Consider the following 16,380-nt stretch of genomic DNA (forward strand, 5'->3'; position numbering starts at 1 on the left):
GCAAAGTGCTTGGCCCAGTCAGCACAGCTGTACTGCTGCTCTCGGCTGTGAATGAACCGATGTGATTGCAAGGAGGAGGCCTGTGCAAAGCTCTTGCTGCAGCCAGCGTGTCGGAATATCCTCCCCCCAGTGTGCGTGCACTGGTGCTGGGTGGGTGGATTGGTTTTTTTCACGTTCTTACCAGAATCATCACAGTGGTGCAGCTGCTCCCCGGTGCATGCGCTGGTGTGTTCTCAGCTCTGAGCGCCGTGCAAAGCCCTTGTCGCAGTCAGCACAGCGATGCTGCTACTCCTCAGTGCGTGCGCTGGTGCAGTGTCAGTGTGGAGGCACGGCAGAATCCCTTACCACAGTGGGCACAACGGTGCGGCTGCTCCCGGAGTGCGTGCGCTGGTGTGTTCTCAGGCTTGAGCCGTCTGCAAAGCCCTTGCCACAGTCAGCACAGCGGTGCGGTCGCTCCCCAGTGTGTGTGCGCTGGTGTCTTCTCATGGCTGAGCTCTGTGCAAAGCCCTTGCCGCAGTGAGCACAGCGGTACGGCCGCTCCCCAGTGTGCGTGGGCTGGTGTCTTCTCAGCTCTGAGCGCCATGCAAAGCCTTTCCCGCAGTCAGCACAGCGATGCGGCCACTCCCCAGTGTGCGTGCGTTGGTGCACTGTCAGTGTGGTGGCACTGCAGAATCCCTTACCACAGTGGGCACAACGGTGCAGCCGCTCCCCAGTGTGTGTGTGCTGGTGTATTTTCATGGCTGAGATCTGTGCAAAGCCCTTGTTGCAGTGGGCACAACGGTGCGGCCGCTCCCCGGTGTGCGTGCGCTGGTGCAGTGTCAGTGTGGAGGCACTGCAGAATCCCTTACCACAGTGGGCACAACGGTGCGGCCGCTCCCCAGAGTGCGTGCGCTGGTGTCTTCTCAGCTTTGAGCTCTCTGCAAAGGCTTTGCCGCAGTCAGCACAGCGATGCGGCCGCTCCCCAGTGTGTGCGCGCTGGTGTCTTCTCAGGTGTGAGCTCCGTGCAAAGGCCTTGCCGCAGTCAGAGCAGCGGTGCAGCCACTCCCTGGTGTGCGTGCACTGGTGCTGGTTCAGCGCGGAGGGGTTGCTGAACCTCTTGGCGCAGTCGATGCAGTGGTGGGGACGCTGGCCCATGGGGAGTCTCTGGTGTGTAGCAAGGTCTGGTCTCTGGCTGAGTTTACCCCGGGGATGGACTGTGTCCTGTGCATGGATCCCTCTGTGGGATGTGGAATCCTGCTTCCCTGCCGCGCTTTCCCCACATTCAGACTGTGTCCGCGTTCCCCCCAGGATTCCGAGCCCTGCTGGAGAGAGCTCACGGTTAAGGCTACAGGTTTGTCAAGGATGGAAAATGTCACAGATGGAGCGATTTCACCATTTGTCTGTGACTGTTTTTTGGATGGGTGCCTCACCCTGCAATGGTGGCTCCTGTCTCACAGAACGCCTCTCTCTGGGTACTGAGACCTGGTCTGCAGGGTTACAGCACCACTCAGATTTGCCCCCGCCCCCCAGTGATAATGGTACGGGAGGCAAGCCAAACTACAGTGAATGGCCTTGCCACCCAGATCCTCCCTAGCCCGCAGCAACCCCTCTACACCAAGCTGCGATCAGGCTTTCAGCACTGGGGGAAGTGCTGGGCGCGTGCCCCATGGCGAGGAGGGCAGGTTTTTTTAAAAATCAGGGTGCAGTCACAGGAAGTTTAGTGACCTGTGACTTTTACTAAATTTTCTGTAATTTTTTATACAAAATGCCATGACAAATCTGCAGCCTGACTCAGGGTGGTTCTACCCTATGTTGTTTGTGCAGAGCCTAGCACCTGCTCCCACTCCGACGTGCGCCATGCACCTCTTGGGTTTTCTTTGATGATTAAACTGTAGCTTGCCCAGGATACAGGCAGTGCCTGGCACAACAGGGCCTCTAAGTGCTAACAAATAGGGTCCGGGGTTTGTTTCAAATTGACTTTGGTTATATTTCAATCAGAGGTTTCTATTTACATGTGGCTGGTTCTTCACATTCTCCTGTTTTATACCATGAGGCCTGTTCCACAGTGTTTGCGCGCTTTTAATCATATTGGTTCGAAACTAGCTCATGTGGATGCAGTGAGACCGGTCTAAAGCTGCATACCGTAATTGTAGCTTTACCAAAGTTTTCTATTTTTCTCTGTGAGGTCCTACCTCCCAGAGGTCAGGGAGCTTAGGTACCAATCTCTTATAGAGCTCCAGGAGGTTGGTACCTAAGCTCCCTGACCTCCGGGAGGTAGGAGCTCTACAAGAGATTGGTACCTAAGCTCCCTGACCTCCGGGAGGTAGGAGCTCTATAAGAGATTGGTACCTCAGCTCCCTGACCTCCGGGAGGTAGGAGCTCTATAAGAGATTGGTACCTCAGCTCCCTGACCTCGGGGAGGTAGGAGCTCACAGAGAAAAATAGAAAACTTTGGTAAAGCTACAATTACGGTATCCAAGCCAAATTACTCGCTGAACGAGATCAGGAGTAATAAAGAGCCGAAAGGCCCGGCACTAACTCGCTGAACGATATCGGGGTAACAAAAAGGAAACAAAAGTAGGCTTGTAAAAATGTTTAAGGAAAGGCAGGGGAAGCCAATAACAGAGGGAGGAATGGAATTAACAGAAGCTCCAGCCACCCCCTTTGTAAAAGAAGTTACATCTTTTAAACAAATCCTTCAAAAATTTGGGCACAGTCCTTGGACTAAACAAGCCCTAGCTGATGTCTGCACTATTTCGGACCTAGAGGATAGATTGGCTCAGTATAGCCTCATATACAAACCTTCTAGTAGTGCCAAAAGAGATGCAGCAGCAATTTGGTTGTTGTGGGAGGAATGTAAGGATTCTTCCCTCCGCTTGTCTTCTCGTAAAGAGGAAAAGGCACAAACGGAAAAGGGAGCAGACAATTGGATACCCAAAGTCAGCTGAAAATAGTGAAAGAGGCACTCCAGGAATGCAAAAAGAGAGAAAGATTCCTGGCAGACCAAGCTAAAGCCTCTGAGAAAATTGAAAGAGAGAATCATGTGCTCCAAGGTATGGTAAAGAAATTAACCTTGAAGCAGGGCAGAGCACCTGCAAATCATAGTCGTTGTGAATCACTAATTAAGAGTTTGAGACAAAAACTGGGCTTTGCCTCTAAACAGGTAGCAGCCCTTACAGCAGGTGAAAGGGGGAGAAGGTCCTATGCACGGCACCCCCAGGCAGAATTACAAAGAGAAAAGAGAGTGAAAAGTTAACTCTGCAGAGGCTGGAGGGAATTAAGCAGCTAAACTTTGTGAAAATGTTAAAAAGAAAAAGTGTTAGAGAAAAATAATTCTTGGTGTCTTTGCAGCCATTCTGAAGGAAAAATGGGCCTTTTTCCAAAGGAATGTCTGTAAATTAGCCAGGCAAAAATAAACTATCGATTAAAATCATTTGACTGGACAATTTAGTCAAATTTGCTAAAAGAACATAAGGGGGTTCTATTGGAACTTAACTGCCTCAAATGTATAAAGGGAATGTAAGATGTAAAAAAAACAGAGCAGTGTGGAAGGGATGTTAAGAAAAGGAAAATGTGTATGTATCGATCTCTGTGTGTGTAAATATGTAAAGTTCTAAGGACCAATTGGTTTTGATTTTGTTTTAAATAATGCCACTAAAAATCCATTTGACTCTTTAATTCAAAGTTGCAAAACTGACAGTTGCAAAGTTGCAAAACTTTTTGCTAGACACAGGTGATTAGTGTTGTTTAGCTTTGGGATTTGGCATTTTACCCTTAAAAGGTAACTCAGTGCTTTACAAAATTTAAAATGTTTTTAAGTTGTGGCTGCAGCAGGGCAGTCAAAATCAGGAGAATAGAAAAAAAAATTCTGGATTATTTTTGGTTGGTTGATTTTTGTTTGTTTGTTTGCTTTTGTAACAAAATAGCAGATGAGAGCTGGGGGCGGGGAATAAATAAATAATAAGAAATTTAAAAAGACAGTGCCCCTCTGAAGCAACAGCAGGGGTGAGGTGCACAAAACAAAAAGAAGCAATGTTAGAAACACTGAGCCTTAAAATGGCTCTGAGTAATCAGACTGTCACTTTGATAAAGGTACATGAAAACTCTGTAAGCAAAAAAACAAGGAAATAGTTACACCTTATGTAAAAATGGATCTGGATAATGTTATAGAAGTTAAACTATGGAAGGAATGTGCATTTGCCCCAGAACATGTGCAGGGTATATTGTAGAAGGGGCAAAAGAAATGCAAACATACCATGCTACTTAATTAAAATGCTATTAGGGCTCCAAAGGGAGCCACCATAGGTTGGGTTTTCTTTTTCAGATTGCTGTGTGTTTTGGAAGTAGAAGTTAAAAGTAATCAAAACTCTGGTGAAAGTTGATTGTGTCCCTTTTAAGATAGAGTCTCTGAGCTGCTGAGGGCTTTAAATCGAAAAGCAGGAAGCGTCTGTGAAAATGCAAATTACCTAAATGATAAAGGAAGGAAAGAACTAGCAGCACAAAGGAGCTGCAGATAAAGGACACACCTGGTCAGCAAACAAATTGTCTAAATAAATAATCCAAGGTATAACAAGATAACTTTAATAAATCTAATGATAATAAGTACCCCTGTAACAATGTATAGTGTGTATGATTTTTGGAAAAATCCTTTAAGGTCGTATGGTAATGATGCTTCTCAGCTATTACCTGTAAATAAACTTAAAGCTTAACACAGCAGGAAAAACGTTATAAACTTGGTCTGCTGTATACAAAGGAAAACTGAGGTACCCCACCTAATGAATTTAATGACTAAACAGTGGGATAATTTCCCCACAAAGATAGAAGCCATTGAAACCTGGCCTGCCTATAGAACACAGGAAAATATGGGGGCAATTCCTCTGTTTTGCCTGCAATCAGCAAGGGTATTTGTAAAAGAAATATTTTAAGCAATAATCTGCCACCCCAAAAGGGGTAGAAACATGTTCTTTTTGTCTTTCAGAAAATCAGGAAAAGCTGATGCCAGCTGAAAAGCAATCCAATACCATGAATTTACTGTCACAATAGAAATTGTGTTTTGTGTTCTGTTTTGTCTTGTTGCTAGCACTATTGTGTGTTTAAAAAAAATATTTTTATTTATATATATATATATATATATATATATATACACACACACACACACACACACACACACGCACACACACACATACTGCAGACCTTCAGGTAATTAAGAATAAATTAAGCTCTCTGTCCCAACTACAAGATAGCCTAATTCAGAAACAAGTTCACGCAAACGTAGACCTGGTTCAAACAGGCATTGGCAATCTAAAAGCTAGATGGAATCTTTGGCAATGGCTTAATGCCACTACCTGGATGTTGCATAAACAACAATTACAGCTAGAGAACCGCACAGCCATAGCTATGGGGTGTACAGAGATGCAAATTATGGCACTCTCCACATTAGAACCGGAAACGTTCTGGGTTATATCGGGGAATACTAAGGTCTTGCGACACCTGCTAAAACAACGAAGAAGATCACTGTCTGACACATACCGGTACGAATGGGTGCAGTATGTGTCCAGTAATGTAAGACTAGAACTACTGCTTGGAGAAATTATTATTAAAATAGCACATCAACGAGGACAGGAGACTCGGATATGGAAAGTTAGCCCACTTCCTACAATGCATGTGGGATCATACTGGCTACCTCGGACCTCAAGCCAGTGGGCTGGGGAGGACGGAAAACTATTGGATATTAGAGGATGTACCGAATGGACACCTCAAAAGTGGGTGTGCTTATCCCTGCCTGAAGCCTCAGAACCTTGCAGTACGGATATGTCCACGGGATCCTGTGTATGGGATGAGTTAAGTAATGAAACCAGGGTACTGTATAATGGGCAATGCGTTTGTATTACCTCATGGGAAATTGTATAGTGGGAGGATGGGAGGACCAGCAATCCACCGGTCGATGAATGTAAATGTAATGTAAGCACTATTTTCACTAAAAATCATACTTACTATTTGCCACAGCCAAAAAGATCTCAATTTACAATGGAGGCAGGACGACCAGAGTTCTCCGTTCACCTCGATCTTGACTGGCAAGAGTTAGCACTAGAGTTAACTATTAGAACAAACAAGTGAGGCCGTAGGGAACAGAACTATCCACATTAATTGGGATGCGTGGAGTGCGTTGTTGGATAAAAAGAATGTACGTGAGGCTACAACCACAAGCCCAGCTCGCCTCTCAATATATGCTTTCTCCAAGATTATACAGAAAATGACACTATTGACTGGATTATTATAGTGTCAAAAGAGGAATAATGCTGGGTCGCCCTCAAAGTTATATAAGTAGGATAGAATTATAATTATGTAGCAGTAGAAATAACAATAGACAAAAGAGTATATAGGTGTGACGAAGTGGGACTGTTCTTGATGTTTCCTCTGGATAGTGTGGGGGTGCCTCAGTTTCCCCTATGCAGTTCTTAAGTATCTAGGTGGTGGGATAAGGGTGTATGATCGTTGCAGAGCCCTAGAGGGCAGGTGTGTGCAGGGGTCTGGACACAGAGAATGGCCGACACCCTGTTTCCTGGCACCTGGTGGCCTGGGCCCTTCCCCCCTGCAAGGTGAGAGCTAAAGGGTTGGAGAACAAAGGAATCAGGTGACCTCCTGGCCCAGGAAAGGGGAAAGTCAGGAGGAGGAGGGGCTGGAGAGAGTTTCAGTTTGGGGCTGGCTGGGACACGGAGTGAAGTGCAGACGTGGTTGTCTGGCTCACTGGCCCCAAAATGGACCCAGCTGAGGGGTCCAGTTCTCTGCACCTACAAGCTCTGTGTTAGACCATGTTCCTGTCGTCTAATAAACCTCTGTTTTACTGGCTGGCTGAGGGTCACGTCTGACTGCGAAGTTGGGGTGCAGGACCCTCGGGCTTCCCCAGGAGCCCCGCCTGAGCGGACTTGCTGTGGGAAGCACACGGAGGGGCAGAGGATGCTGAATCCTCCGAGGTCAGACCCAGGAAGGTGGAAGCTGTGTGAGCTTTGTGTCCTGAAGACAGGCTGCTCACAGAAAGGAGACTTCCCCAGAGTCCTGACTGGCTTCATGGGGAGCAGTTCCAGAGCATCGCCCAGGGACTCCGTGACAATAGGTATTGTAAAAAGGTATGAACATCAGTTCCATGCTGTTGAATTTCACTCTGTAACAAATGCAAGGCCAAAGTGCTAATTATTTCAGGACGGTACAGGACAAAGAGTCTGTGCTGGAAAGTGATAAGAACTTTGAGGAAACAATGCTGTTCCTTAAAACAACACCATGATGCTCTTCCCCCGCGGGGGGCCTATGTAAATCTTGGTATCCAAAGAGGGAAACAGATAGTGGGATAAAACTGGTTAAATGAATCAAGAGTCATCGATTGTGTTGTTAAGTAAAAGAATGAATGATGAGTGCATGGAATTGAGAGCCTGAAGCAGGGAAATAATTGGTTAGTAAATGGTGCCAGCCTAATCCTAAGAATTTCAACCTTGATATCGATGGGCCAAAGAATATGCAAAGTGGAGATAACCGGATGACCCCCGGAGGGCGAACCGGAATCCACCCAAAACGCATCAAGGAAGAACAAGAAAACACCTAGCCATCATGGAGCCGTCATGGATGTACCACCTGCTGCTGATTGAGGTGATCGATGGTCATCTCAATTGTAAATTCAGCATGATGAAGCAACTTCCATAGACTTGTACTGAACCAGAGACCTATTAAAAATTGGGTCCAGGGACTGTGTTCTTTGAGTCTGGTTCTACGACCACCCTCCAGGAGCATCGGATGCACATCTGACAACGACTCAGCTCCACTCTCATGTCCAGGCCACCTGGCCAGTGACTTGGCACGAGTAACATCTAGGCTGGTAACTATAACAACCTTTATATAGAACCTGTGTGTGAATGTCTGTGTGTGTGAAGAAAAGGAGGACTTGTGGCACCTTAGAGACTAACAAATTTATTTGAGCATAAGCTTTCGGGAGCTACAGCTCACTTCGTCGGATGCATTCAGTGGAAAATGGATCTATACATAAATTGCATAAAGGAATATTTTCTTGTATTTACAATAAACGTGGCAATTTGCCTTGTCCCTCTTACAAGATCCTGTTGGTATCATTTTTATTAGTATAACCCTACGCAGTTTATTCCTGCGGGGGAGTGAGTCCTTTTCAAAGAATTCCTTCTAAAGAAATCATTTACCCTCGGCCTGATGTTTCACTTTTTGTGCAAAACTAAAACTAAAACCCTCAAGAGGGTAGGAGGTTTTTTGGGGGTGGGAAGTGGGTTGAGGGGATGACAAGTCACTCAGGGTTTGTGTGATGCAATCAGAAAACCATGTCTTGTTTTACAACCCAATCAGTTACACTGCTGAGCTGGAAGGGGTAAATGGCTGCTACCCAGCAGGACTCTGATCTACAGACAGTCACAGACCGCGTTCGGGCTGAGGGCTGTGCTAAGCATTGACACTGAAGCAATGTAAGTGACAACAATTTCATGCCACTGAGAGAGCAGGAGGAGAGGGGATGTGACAAAGGCCATTCCACCCCCTCTCCCTCACACCCAGCCCATACACCAGGGTACTCCAAGCTGTGGCCCGAAGGACGATTTCGTCTGGCTCCCAAATATGTCCGCTCTCCCAGCAGCAGCTGCCTGGAACGTGGGGCAGTTTTTGAGCATTACAGTGAAGCGCTGGAAGTGCCGGAGACCTTTTCTACAAAATGGCATCCTCCGCGTGGTGTAACCTTGCACTCATCACTTATCATACGTGACTGATCCTGCCCTGCCCTGCGTCATTCCCAGCTTTCTCCTTGCTCGCCAGGGACAGGTTTCTCCAGTCTGAGATGTCATGTGCGAAATGAAGTGGCAGAGAGGGGGTGGGGTGGGAACCTTGAGAGGACAGCGCTTTCTCTGCCAAAGGCCAGTGACTCTGGGATGCTCTCTCAGGCTGCAAGCAGGTTTTTGTCCCTATGTGAACTATTTCTAGATCCAGGTGCCAAGGGCCATAGGACACCAGCTGTCATAAATATAAAGGGAAGGGTAAACCCCTTTAAAATCCCTCCTGGCCAGAGGAAAAATCCTCTCACCTGTAAAGGGTTAAGAAGCTAAAGGTAACCTCGCTGGCACCTGACCAAAATGACTAGTGAGGAGACAAGATACTTTCAAAAGCTGGGAGGAGCGAGAGAAACAAAGGGTCTGTGTCTGTCTGTAGGCTGCTTTTGCCAGGGACAGAACAGGAATGGAGTCTTAGAACTTTTAGTAAGTAATCTAGCTAGGTATTGTTAGATTATGATTTCTTTAAATGGCTGAGAAAAGAACTGTGCTGAATAGAATGACTATCCCTGTCTGTGTGTCTTTTTTGTAACTTAAGGTTTTGCCTAGAGGGATTCTCTATGTTTTGAATCTAATTACCCTGTAAGGTATCTACCATCCTGATTTTACAGAGGTGATTCCTTTACTTCTATTAAAAGTCTTCTTGTAAGAAAACTGAATGCTTTTTCATTGTTCTAAGATTCAAGGGTCTGGGTCTGTGGTCACCTATGCAAATTGGTGAGGATTTTTACCAAACCTTCCCCAGGAAATGGGGTGCAAGGGTTGGGAGGATTTTGTGGGGAAAGACGTGTCCAAACTACGTTTCCCAGTAAACCCAGTTAAAATTTGGTGGTGGCAGTGGAAATTCCAAGGGCAAAGGGTAAAATTAATTTGTACCTTGGGGAAGTTTTAACCTAAGCTGGTAAAAGTAAGCTTAGGAGGTTTTCATGGAGGTCCCCACATCTGTACCCTAGAGTTCAGAGTGGGGGAGGAACCTTGACACCAGCATACACAGCTTGAATCAGGAGGGCAGCGGCATGAAGCACACTTGAAAAATCTCTAGGGCACCCCGGCTTGGTATGATTTTCTGAGATATGGGAAGCCTAGAAGGTGGTGTTGTGGTCTATGGACCGGCAGGCGTGTCTTTCTAGCCAGGTGCTTGTCTGACCTCCCAGTGCCAGACCCACTGACACACAGAGATGGATTTTATCCTCACAGCCCCAGTGCCCTCTCCATTACACAGGTGGGGTTATTTAGGCATGGTGGAGCTGTAGTGACTCGCTTCTAGAACTGAACCAAGATCTTTTGAATCCTACTGCAATGTCCTACCCACTAGGTAAATGCAGCCTCCATATGCTCCCCCACCACAGAGACCTCTCTCTTTCCCTCAAATCTTCCCCGTCCCCACATTGTCCCATATCACTATCCCACCCCTCTTCCAACTTCATCACCTCCTGTCATAACCATAGGGGTAGCCTAAATTCCTCCTTACCTGTAAGGTGTTAAGAAGCTCAAGTAACCTGGTTAGCACCTGGCCAAAGGAACCAATGGGGACAAAAGATATTTTCAAATGGGGGGGAGAGGGGAGGGGAAGGTTTTGTTTTGGGTTCTTTGTTTGTGTGGCCATTCGCTCTTGGGACTAAGAGGGACCGGACATCCATCCATGTTCTCCAAATCTTTCTGAACAAGTCTCTCTTATTTCCAACTTGTAAGTAACAGCCAGGCAAGGCATATTACTTTATCTTTGTTTTCTCAATTTGTGAATTTTCCCTTTGATAGAGGGAGGTTTATCTCTGTTTTGCTGTAACTTTGAAACTAAGGCTAGAGGGGGTTCCTCTGTGCTCTTTGAATTTTCTGCTACTGTGTAAGGTTAACTACCAGCCTAAGTACAGAGGGGATTCTTTTACATTTTTCTCTTTAAATAAAATCCTTCTTTTTTAAGAACCTGACTGATTTTTTCCCATTGTTCTAAGACCCAGGGGTTTCGGTCTGTAGTCCCTTTGTAACCAATTGATGAGGATATATGCTCAAACCTTCCCCAGGAAAGGGGGTGTAGGCTTGGGGGAATAGGACTCCAAGTGGTCCTTTCCCTGATTATTTGTTAAATCACTTGGTGGTGGCAGCAATCCCAAGGCAAGAAAGGAATCTGTGTCTTGGGGAAGTTTTAACCTAAGCTGGTAAGAATAAGCGTAGGGGGTCTTTCATGCAGGTCCCCACATCTGTACCCCAGAGTTCAGAGTGGGGAAGGAACCCTGACACCTCCCCATCTCCGATCCATTTCTCTTTCACAGCTTTGAGGCCCCATCATTTTTAAGTCCCATCCTAGGTCACAGATATCCAATGAGTAGGAAAGAGAGGAAGTATGATAATAAGACTCCCTGGCATAACCAGGAGATCTTCAATGACCTGAAACGCAAAAAAGAGTCATACAAGTGGAAACTAAGTCAAGTTACAAAGGATGAATATTTAAAAAACACCCACAAGCATGTAGGGACAAAATCAGAAAGGCCAAGGCAAAAAACCAAAACTAAACTAGCTAGGGATATAAAGGAGAACAAGAAAGCATTTTATAAATACATGGGAAGCAAGAGGAAGACGAAGGACAGGATAAGCCCATAACTAAATGAAAAGGGAGAGACAATAAGAGAAAAAGCAGCAATGGCCGAACTGTTAAATGCCTCTTTTGTTTCAGTTTTCACTAAAAAAGTTAGCAGTAATCAGTCAACTAACATAGTGAACACCAGTGTCAGTGGGGTAGGATCTGAGCCTAAAATAGGAAAGGAAATAGTTATGAATTACTTAGACAAGTTAAAGGTCTTCAAGTTGATAGGGCCTGATGAAATACATCCTAGACTACTTAAGGAACTGAATGAAGAGATCTCTGAGAACTTATGGGGGATGGTAGAGAGAACCAAGGACTGGAAAAGGGCAAATATAGTACCTAGCTATAGAAAGGGGACACAGACGACTCAGGGAATTATAGACCAATCAGCTTAACTTCAGTACCCAGAAAGATAACGGAACAAGTAACCAAACATTGTATTTGTGAGCACCTAGAACAGAGTCTCAAACTCAGTTTACCTTAGGGCCAGTGCCAGTCCTCAAATCCTCCCAGCGGGCCAATAATGTCACTCATGCCGCCCAGAACCTGTCCCACAAAGGCTCTGGGAGAGAGTTTGGGTGGGGGAAGGAGGTCTGGGGTAGGGGATTGGGGTGCAGGCTCTGGGATGGAGTTTGGGTGCTGGGTGCAGGCTCTGGGCTGGGGCAGGGGGTGAGTGTACAGGAGGAGCGGGAGGGGTGCAGGCTCTGGGACAGAGGTCGGGGGAGGGATGCAGGCTCTGGGAGGGGCCATTGTAAGTCGCCTGGGGAAGCGGGGGGAAGCACCTGGGGGCGGCAGGTGGGGCTAAGGGAGAGACCTTGCCCCAAAACTGCTGGAGCCTCGCAGGACACATTGGGGAGGTTCACGGGCGCAGAGTTTGAGACCCCTGACAGTCAGCATGGATTTGTCAAGAACAAATTATATCTAACCAACCTAATATTCTTATGGACGATTCAAAGCTGGGTGGGGCTGCAAGCATGTTAGAGGACAGGATTAGAATTTAAAGTGATCTTGACAAACTGGAGAAATGGTCAGAATTGAAATGATAGCTTAGGAAGGAGTACTGCAGAAAATCATCTGGGGTTATAGTGGATCACAAATTAAATATGAGTCAATGTAATACTGTTGAAAAGAAAAAAAGTAAATATTCTGGGATGTATGAGCAGGAGTTTTGCAAGCAAGATGTGAGAAGTAATTCTTCTACTCCTCTCAGCACGGGTAAGGTCTCAACTGGACTACTGTGTCCAGTTCTGGGTCCCGCACTTCAGAAAGGATGTAGACAAACTGGACAGGGTCAGAGGAGAGCAATGAGAATTATTAAAGATCTAGAAAACATGACCTACGAGGAAAGATTGAAAAAATTGGATTTGTTTAGTCTGACGAAGGAAAGACTGAGGGGGGCTTAACAAGAGTCTTCAAGTACATAAAAGGCTGTTACAAAGTAGAGGGTGATAAATTGTTTTCCTTATCCACTGAGGCCAGGACAAGAAGTAATGGGCTTAAATTGCAGCAAGGTAGGTTTAGGGTAGATATTAGGAAAAACTTCCAAACTCTAAGTGTAGTTAAGCACTGGAACAAATTACCTATGATGATTGTGGAATCTCCATCATGGGAGGCTTTTAAGAACAGGTTAGACAAACACCTGTCAGTCATGGACTAGATAATACATAGCCTTGTCTCAGTAGAGGGGACTGGACTAGATGACCTACTGAGGTCCCTTCTAGTCCTACATTTCTATGATTTCTAGGATTCACGGATATTAAGGCCAGACAGGCTCATTGTGCCCATCCAGCCTGGCTTCCTGCCTATCCCAGCCAGGGAAACTCCCCCAGTGATTCCTGCCTCCAGCCCAGTAATTCCTTCCCCTCCAAAATAAATACTGGCCCCTAATTCCCAGCCTCCATTTGTCCCCTTCAGTTCTTCGGCAGTGGATTTCACTCTGCCTTTGCCTTCTAGATTAAGGAGCAATCCACTAGCAGGTGCGTAAATCAGAAGGGATTGGATTATTACGACTCACCTCGGAATGGGCTCTCTGGCCCAGAGTTTTCCCTGGAGTCCTCGACATCCTGAATCCAGAGCTCTGCCTCCCCTACCTCAATCCGGTGGATTAAGTCCGGTGTGGAACCTGAATAGCCTGTTTGGGGGGAATTAATCAGTTTTATTACTAAAGTTTTGGGGGTAGGGACTCATTTATATGTCGGTGCAGCCAAGCACAACAGGGCCCCAATCTCGGTCAGTGTTTGTCTGCACAGCACTGGTCGCGACGAGGTCTCAATCTCGGACACTGCTTGAAAGGAAAGCGCAGGAGATCCCAAGCAGGAGAATAAAGAAATAAAACTTCCATAGAGGAGATTTTGTCCTGTCTCCCACCAGGCAAGTTCAGTTCGTACTCTGAAGCAGTAACGTCTATGACCCTTCTCAATTTGCTCTGAGGCTGAATCATGGCAGGTGTCACTGTTATACAGACCTACCATTTTTTTGCTTAGCGTGCAAGAATTGTTCAAATGTACGGTTAAGATTATGATGTTCATTCTTTCTGGGGAGGTGGGGAGCTGTTTTCTTCCTGCCTTATTAGCTCATGTGCTGTTTGCAACCAGCCCTGTGCCAGGACTGAGGTAGGTAAACAAGATACACTAAGACTAGCCCCAGGCTCTGCAGCCTTGATTTCTTCTTCAACAGGAAGCCGAACTGAAAGAGGCTGACATTTGCAACTGCTTGGGCACATAGCAGGGGAGACGACAAGGGAGCCCAGACATTTCACAGCTTTGAGTAAAGATAAATTGGTCCTTACCCAAGGAAACAAGGGCCCGGTAATTCCTCAGCATCTGGTCCCGGTACAGCTGTTTCTCTGGCCGGGACAAGAGCTCCCACTCCTCCCGGCTGAAATACAGAGCCACGTCCTCAAACGCCACCCGCAGCTGCTGGCACAAGCGTTACACACTCAGCACCCTCCGCTCCAGCCCCAGCCCGGGCTCTCAGCAGGGGACGCGGGTTCTAGGGCAGCGGCTCCCGGGGAACCCCCAGCCCAGCAGCTGTGACCCAGGGAGACCCCCCCGCACAGCCCCCCGGGGACTCGGGCCCTGCTGGCCGGGGACAGGAGTCGCCCTCGGCTCCCCACGGGGCTCTGGGGCGGGGCGCTGGGAAGGGCCCGAATCCCAGGGCAGGGACCAGGCTCCTCCCCCGGCCGGAGTCCCCGCCTCCGCCCCAGGCCTGTGCTCGGCCCCGCTCCCGGCCCCGGCTCGGCCGCCTCGGGGCTCCTCGGCCCGGCTCCGCGTGTCCGCCCGGCCCGGGGCCCCCAGCGCCGCTCCCCGGCCCCAGCGCTCCGGCTGCGGCAGCCCCCAGCCCCGGGGTCACTAGCGCGGGAGGGACCCGGCCCCGGCCCCCCTCGGCCCCAGCCGGGACCAGCCAGTGCCCGGCCGGGGAGTCCCCGCCCCGCGTCCTACCTGCGCCGGCCCCGCTACAGCCATCGCCGGGCTCGGCTCCGGCCCCGGCCGCTTCCTCCGCCCGGGCAGCGACCTCCCGCCCCGCGGCTGGTGCCTCCCTCTCCGGGGCCGCAGCCCGCTGCAGTCCTGCTGCGCTCCCCGCCCGCCTCCCTGCGGCTGCAAGGATCCCGCGCCTGCTCCAGCAGCCGAGGGAGACCCCAGCGCAGGGACCTTCCGGTGTGGTGTGTCTATTACTGCTCCCCCTGGGAATGTGCGACTGGCGGCAGTTACTGACACGTAGCAGATTGTAAGAAACTGCTGTGGAATAAAACAGCTCCCTGATGCAGCAAATGCCTACAGGTAACAGCTTCTTGCACTGTCCTGTGTGACATTGCTACACGTAGAAATGTGCTATGTGTAGAAAGCTTATGCTCAAATAAATTGGTTAGTCTCTAAGGTGCCACAAGTCCTTATTTTCTATGTGTAGCAGTTATTGATAGGTGTAGGTTGTAAGAAACTGCTATTTGATGCAGCAACCTAAATCTCCCTTGGTGGAATTTAAGCCCATTACTTCTTGTCCTATCCTCAGAGGGTAAGGAGAACTATTCTTCTCCCTCTTCCTTGTCACAACCTTTTACGTACTTGAAAACTGTTCTCATGTTTCAGTCTTCCCTCATAGGTCATGTTTTCTAGACCTTTAATTTTTCCACAGTACTCCAGTTGAGGCCTGATCAGCACAGAGTAGAGCAGAAGAATTACATCTGGTGTCTTGCTCACAACACTCCGGCTAATACATCCCAGAAGGATGTTCAGTTTTTTTTGCAGCAGCGTTACACTGTTCACTCATATTCAGCTTGTGGTGCACTGTGACCCCTAGGTCCCTTTCCACAGTACTCCTCCCTCGGAAATCATTTCCTATTTTCAAAAAGAAAAGGAGGACTTGTGGCACCTTCGAGACTAACAAAGAAAGCTTATGCTCAAATAAATTGGTTAGTCTCTAAGGTGCCACAAGTACTCCTTTTCTTTTTGCGAATACAGACGAACACGGCTGCTACTCTGAAACATTTCCTATTTTGTATGTGTGCAGCTGATTGTCCCTTCCTAAGTGGAGTACTTTGCATTTGTCCTTTCTGAATTGTATCCTGTTTACTTCAGACTATTTCTCCAGTTTGTCCAGATCATTTTGAATTTTCATCCTATCCTCCCAAGTACTTGCAACTCCTCCCAGCTTGGTATCATCTGCAAACTTTATAAGTGTACTCTCTATGGCATTATCTAAATCATTGATTAAGATTTTGAATAGAAACATATCCAGAACTGGTCCCTGCAGAACCTCACTCGTTATGCCCTTTCAGCCTGACTGTGAACCACTGGTAACTACTCTCTGGGGACTGTTTTCCAATCAGTTTTGCACCCACCTTATTGTAGCTCCATCTAGGTTGTATTTCCCTAGTTTGTTTATGAGGTCATGGGAGACAGTATCAAAAACTTTACTAACAGCAAGATAGACCATGTTGACCACTTCCCCATGTCCACAAGGCTTGTTACCCTGTCAAAGAAAGCTAGCAGG

General features: G+C 47.5%; 2 protein-coding genes across 2 annotated transcripts in view; one reads left to right on the top strand and one right to left on the bottom strand.

The window, feature by feature from the left end:
• Positions 1 to 14,986, bottom strand: part of LOC102939687 (zinc finger protein 135) — a 36,171-nt gene extending 21,185 nt beyond the window's left edge. The window contains exons 1-4 of the mRNA XM_043548413.1: positions 14,832 to 14,986; positions 14,180 to 14,306; positions 13,406 to 13,522; positions 319 to 1,301 (exon numbers count right to left, since the gene is read on the bottom strand). Coding sequence (XP_043404348.1) covers positions 319 to 1,301; positions 13,406 to 13,522; positions 14,180 to 14,306; positions 14,832 to 14,855 — 1,251 coding nt within the window. The 5' untranslated portion in view covers positions 14,856 to 14,986. The remainder of the gene's footprint in view (positions 1 to 318; positions 1,302 to 13,405; positions 13,523 to 14,179; positions 14,307 to 14,831) is intronic.
• A 55-nt stretch (positions 14,987 to 15,041) lies between these two features.
• LOC114018223 (zinc finger protein 664) overlaps positions 15,042 to 16,380 on the top strand; it is a 29,920-nt gene continuing 28,581 nt past the window's right edge. The window contains exon 1 of the mRNA XM_043549439.1: positions 15,042 to 15,170. Within this exon, the coding sequence (XP_043405374.1) occupies positions 15,152 to 15,170 (19 nt within the window). The 5' untranslated portion in view covers positions 15,042 to 15,151. The remainder of the gene's footprint in view (positions 15,171 to 16,380) is intronic.

The sequence above is a fragment of the Chelonia mydas genome, chromosome 6 (assembly GCF_015237465.2).
Source record: "Chelonia mydas isolate rCheMyd1 chromosome 6, rCheMyd1.pri.v2, whole genome shotgun sequence".
Classification (NCBI taxonomy): domain Eukaryota; kingdom Metazoa; phylum Chordata; order Testudines; family Cheloniidae; genus Chelonia; species Chelonia mydas.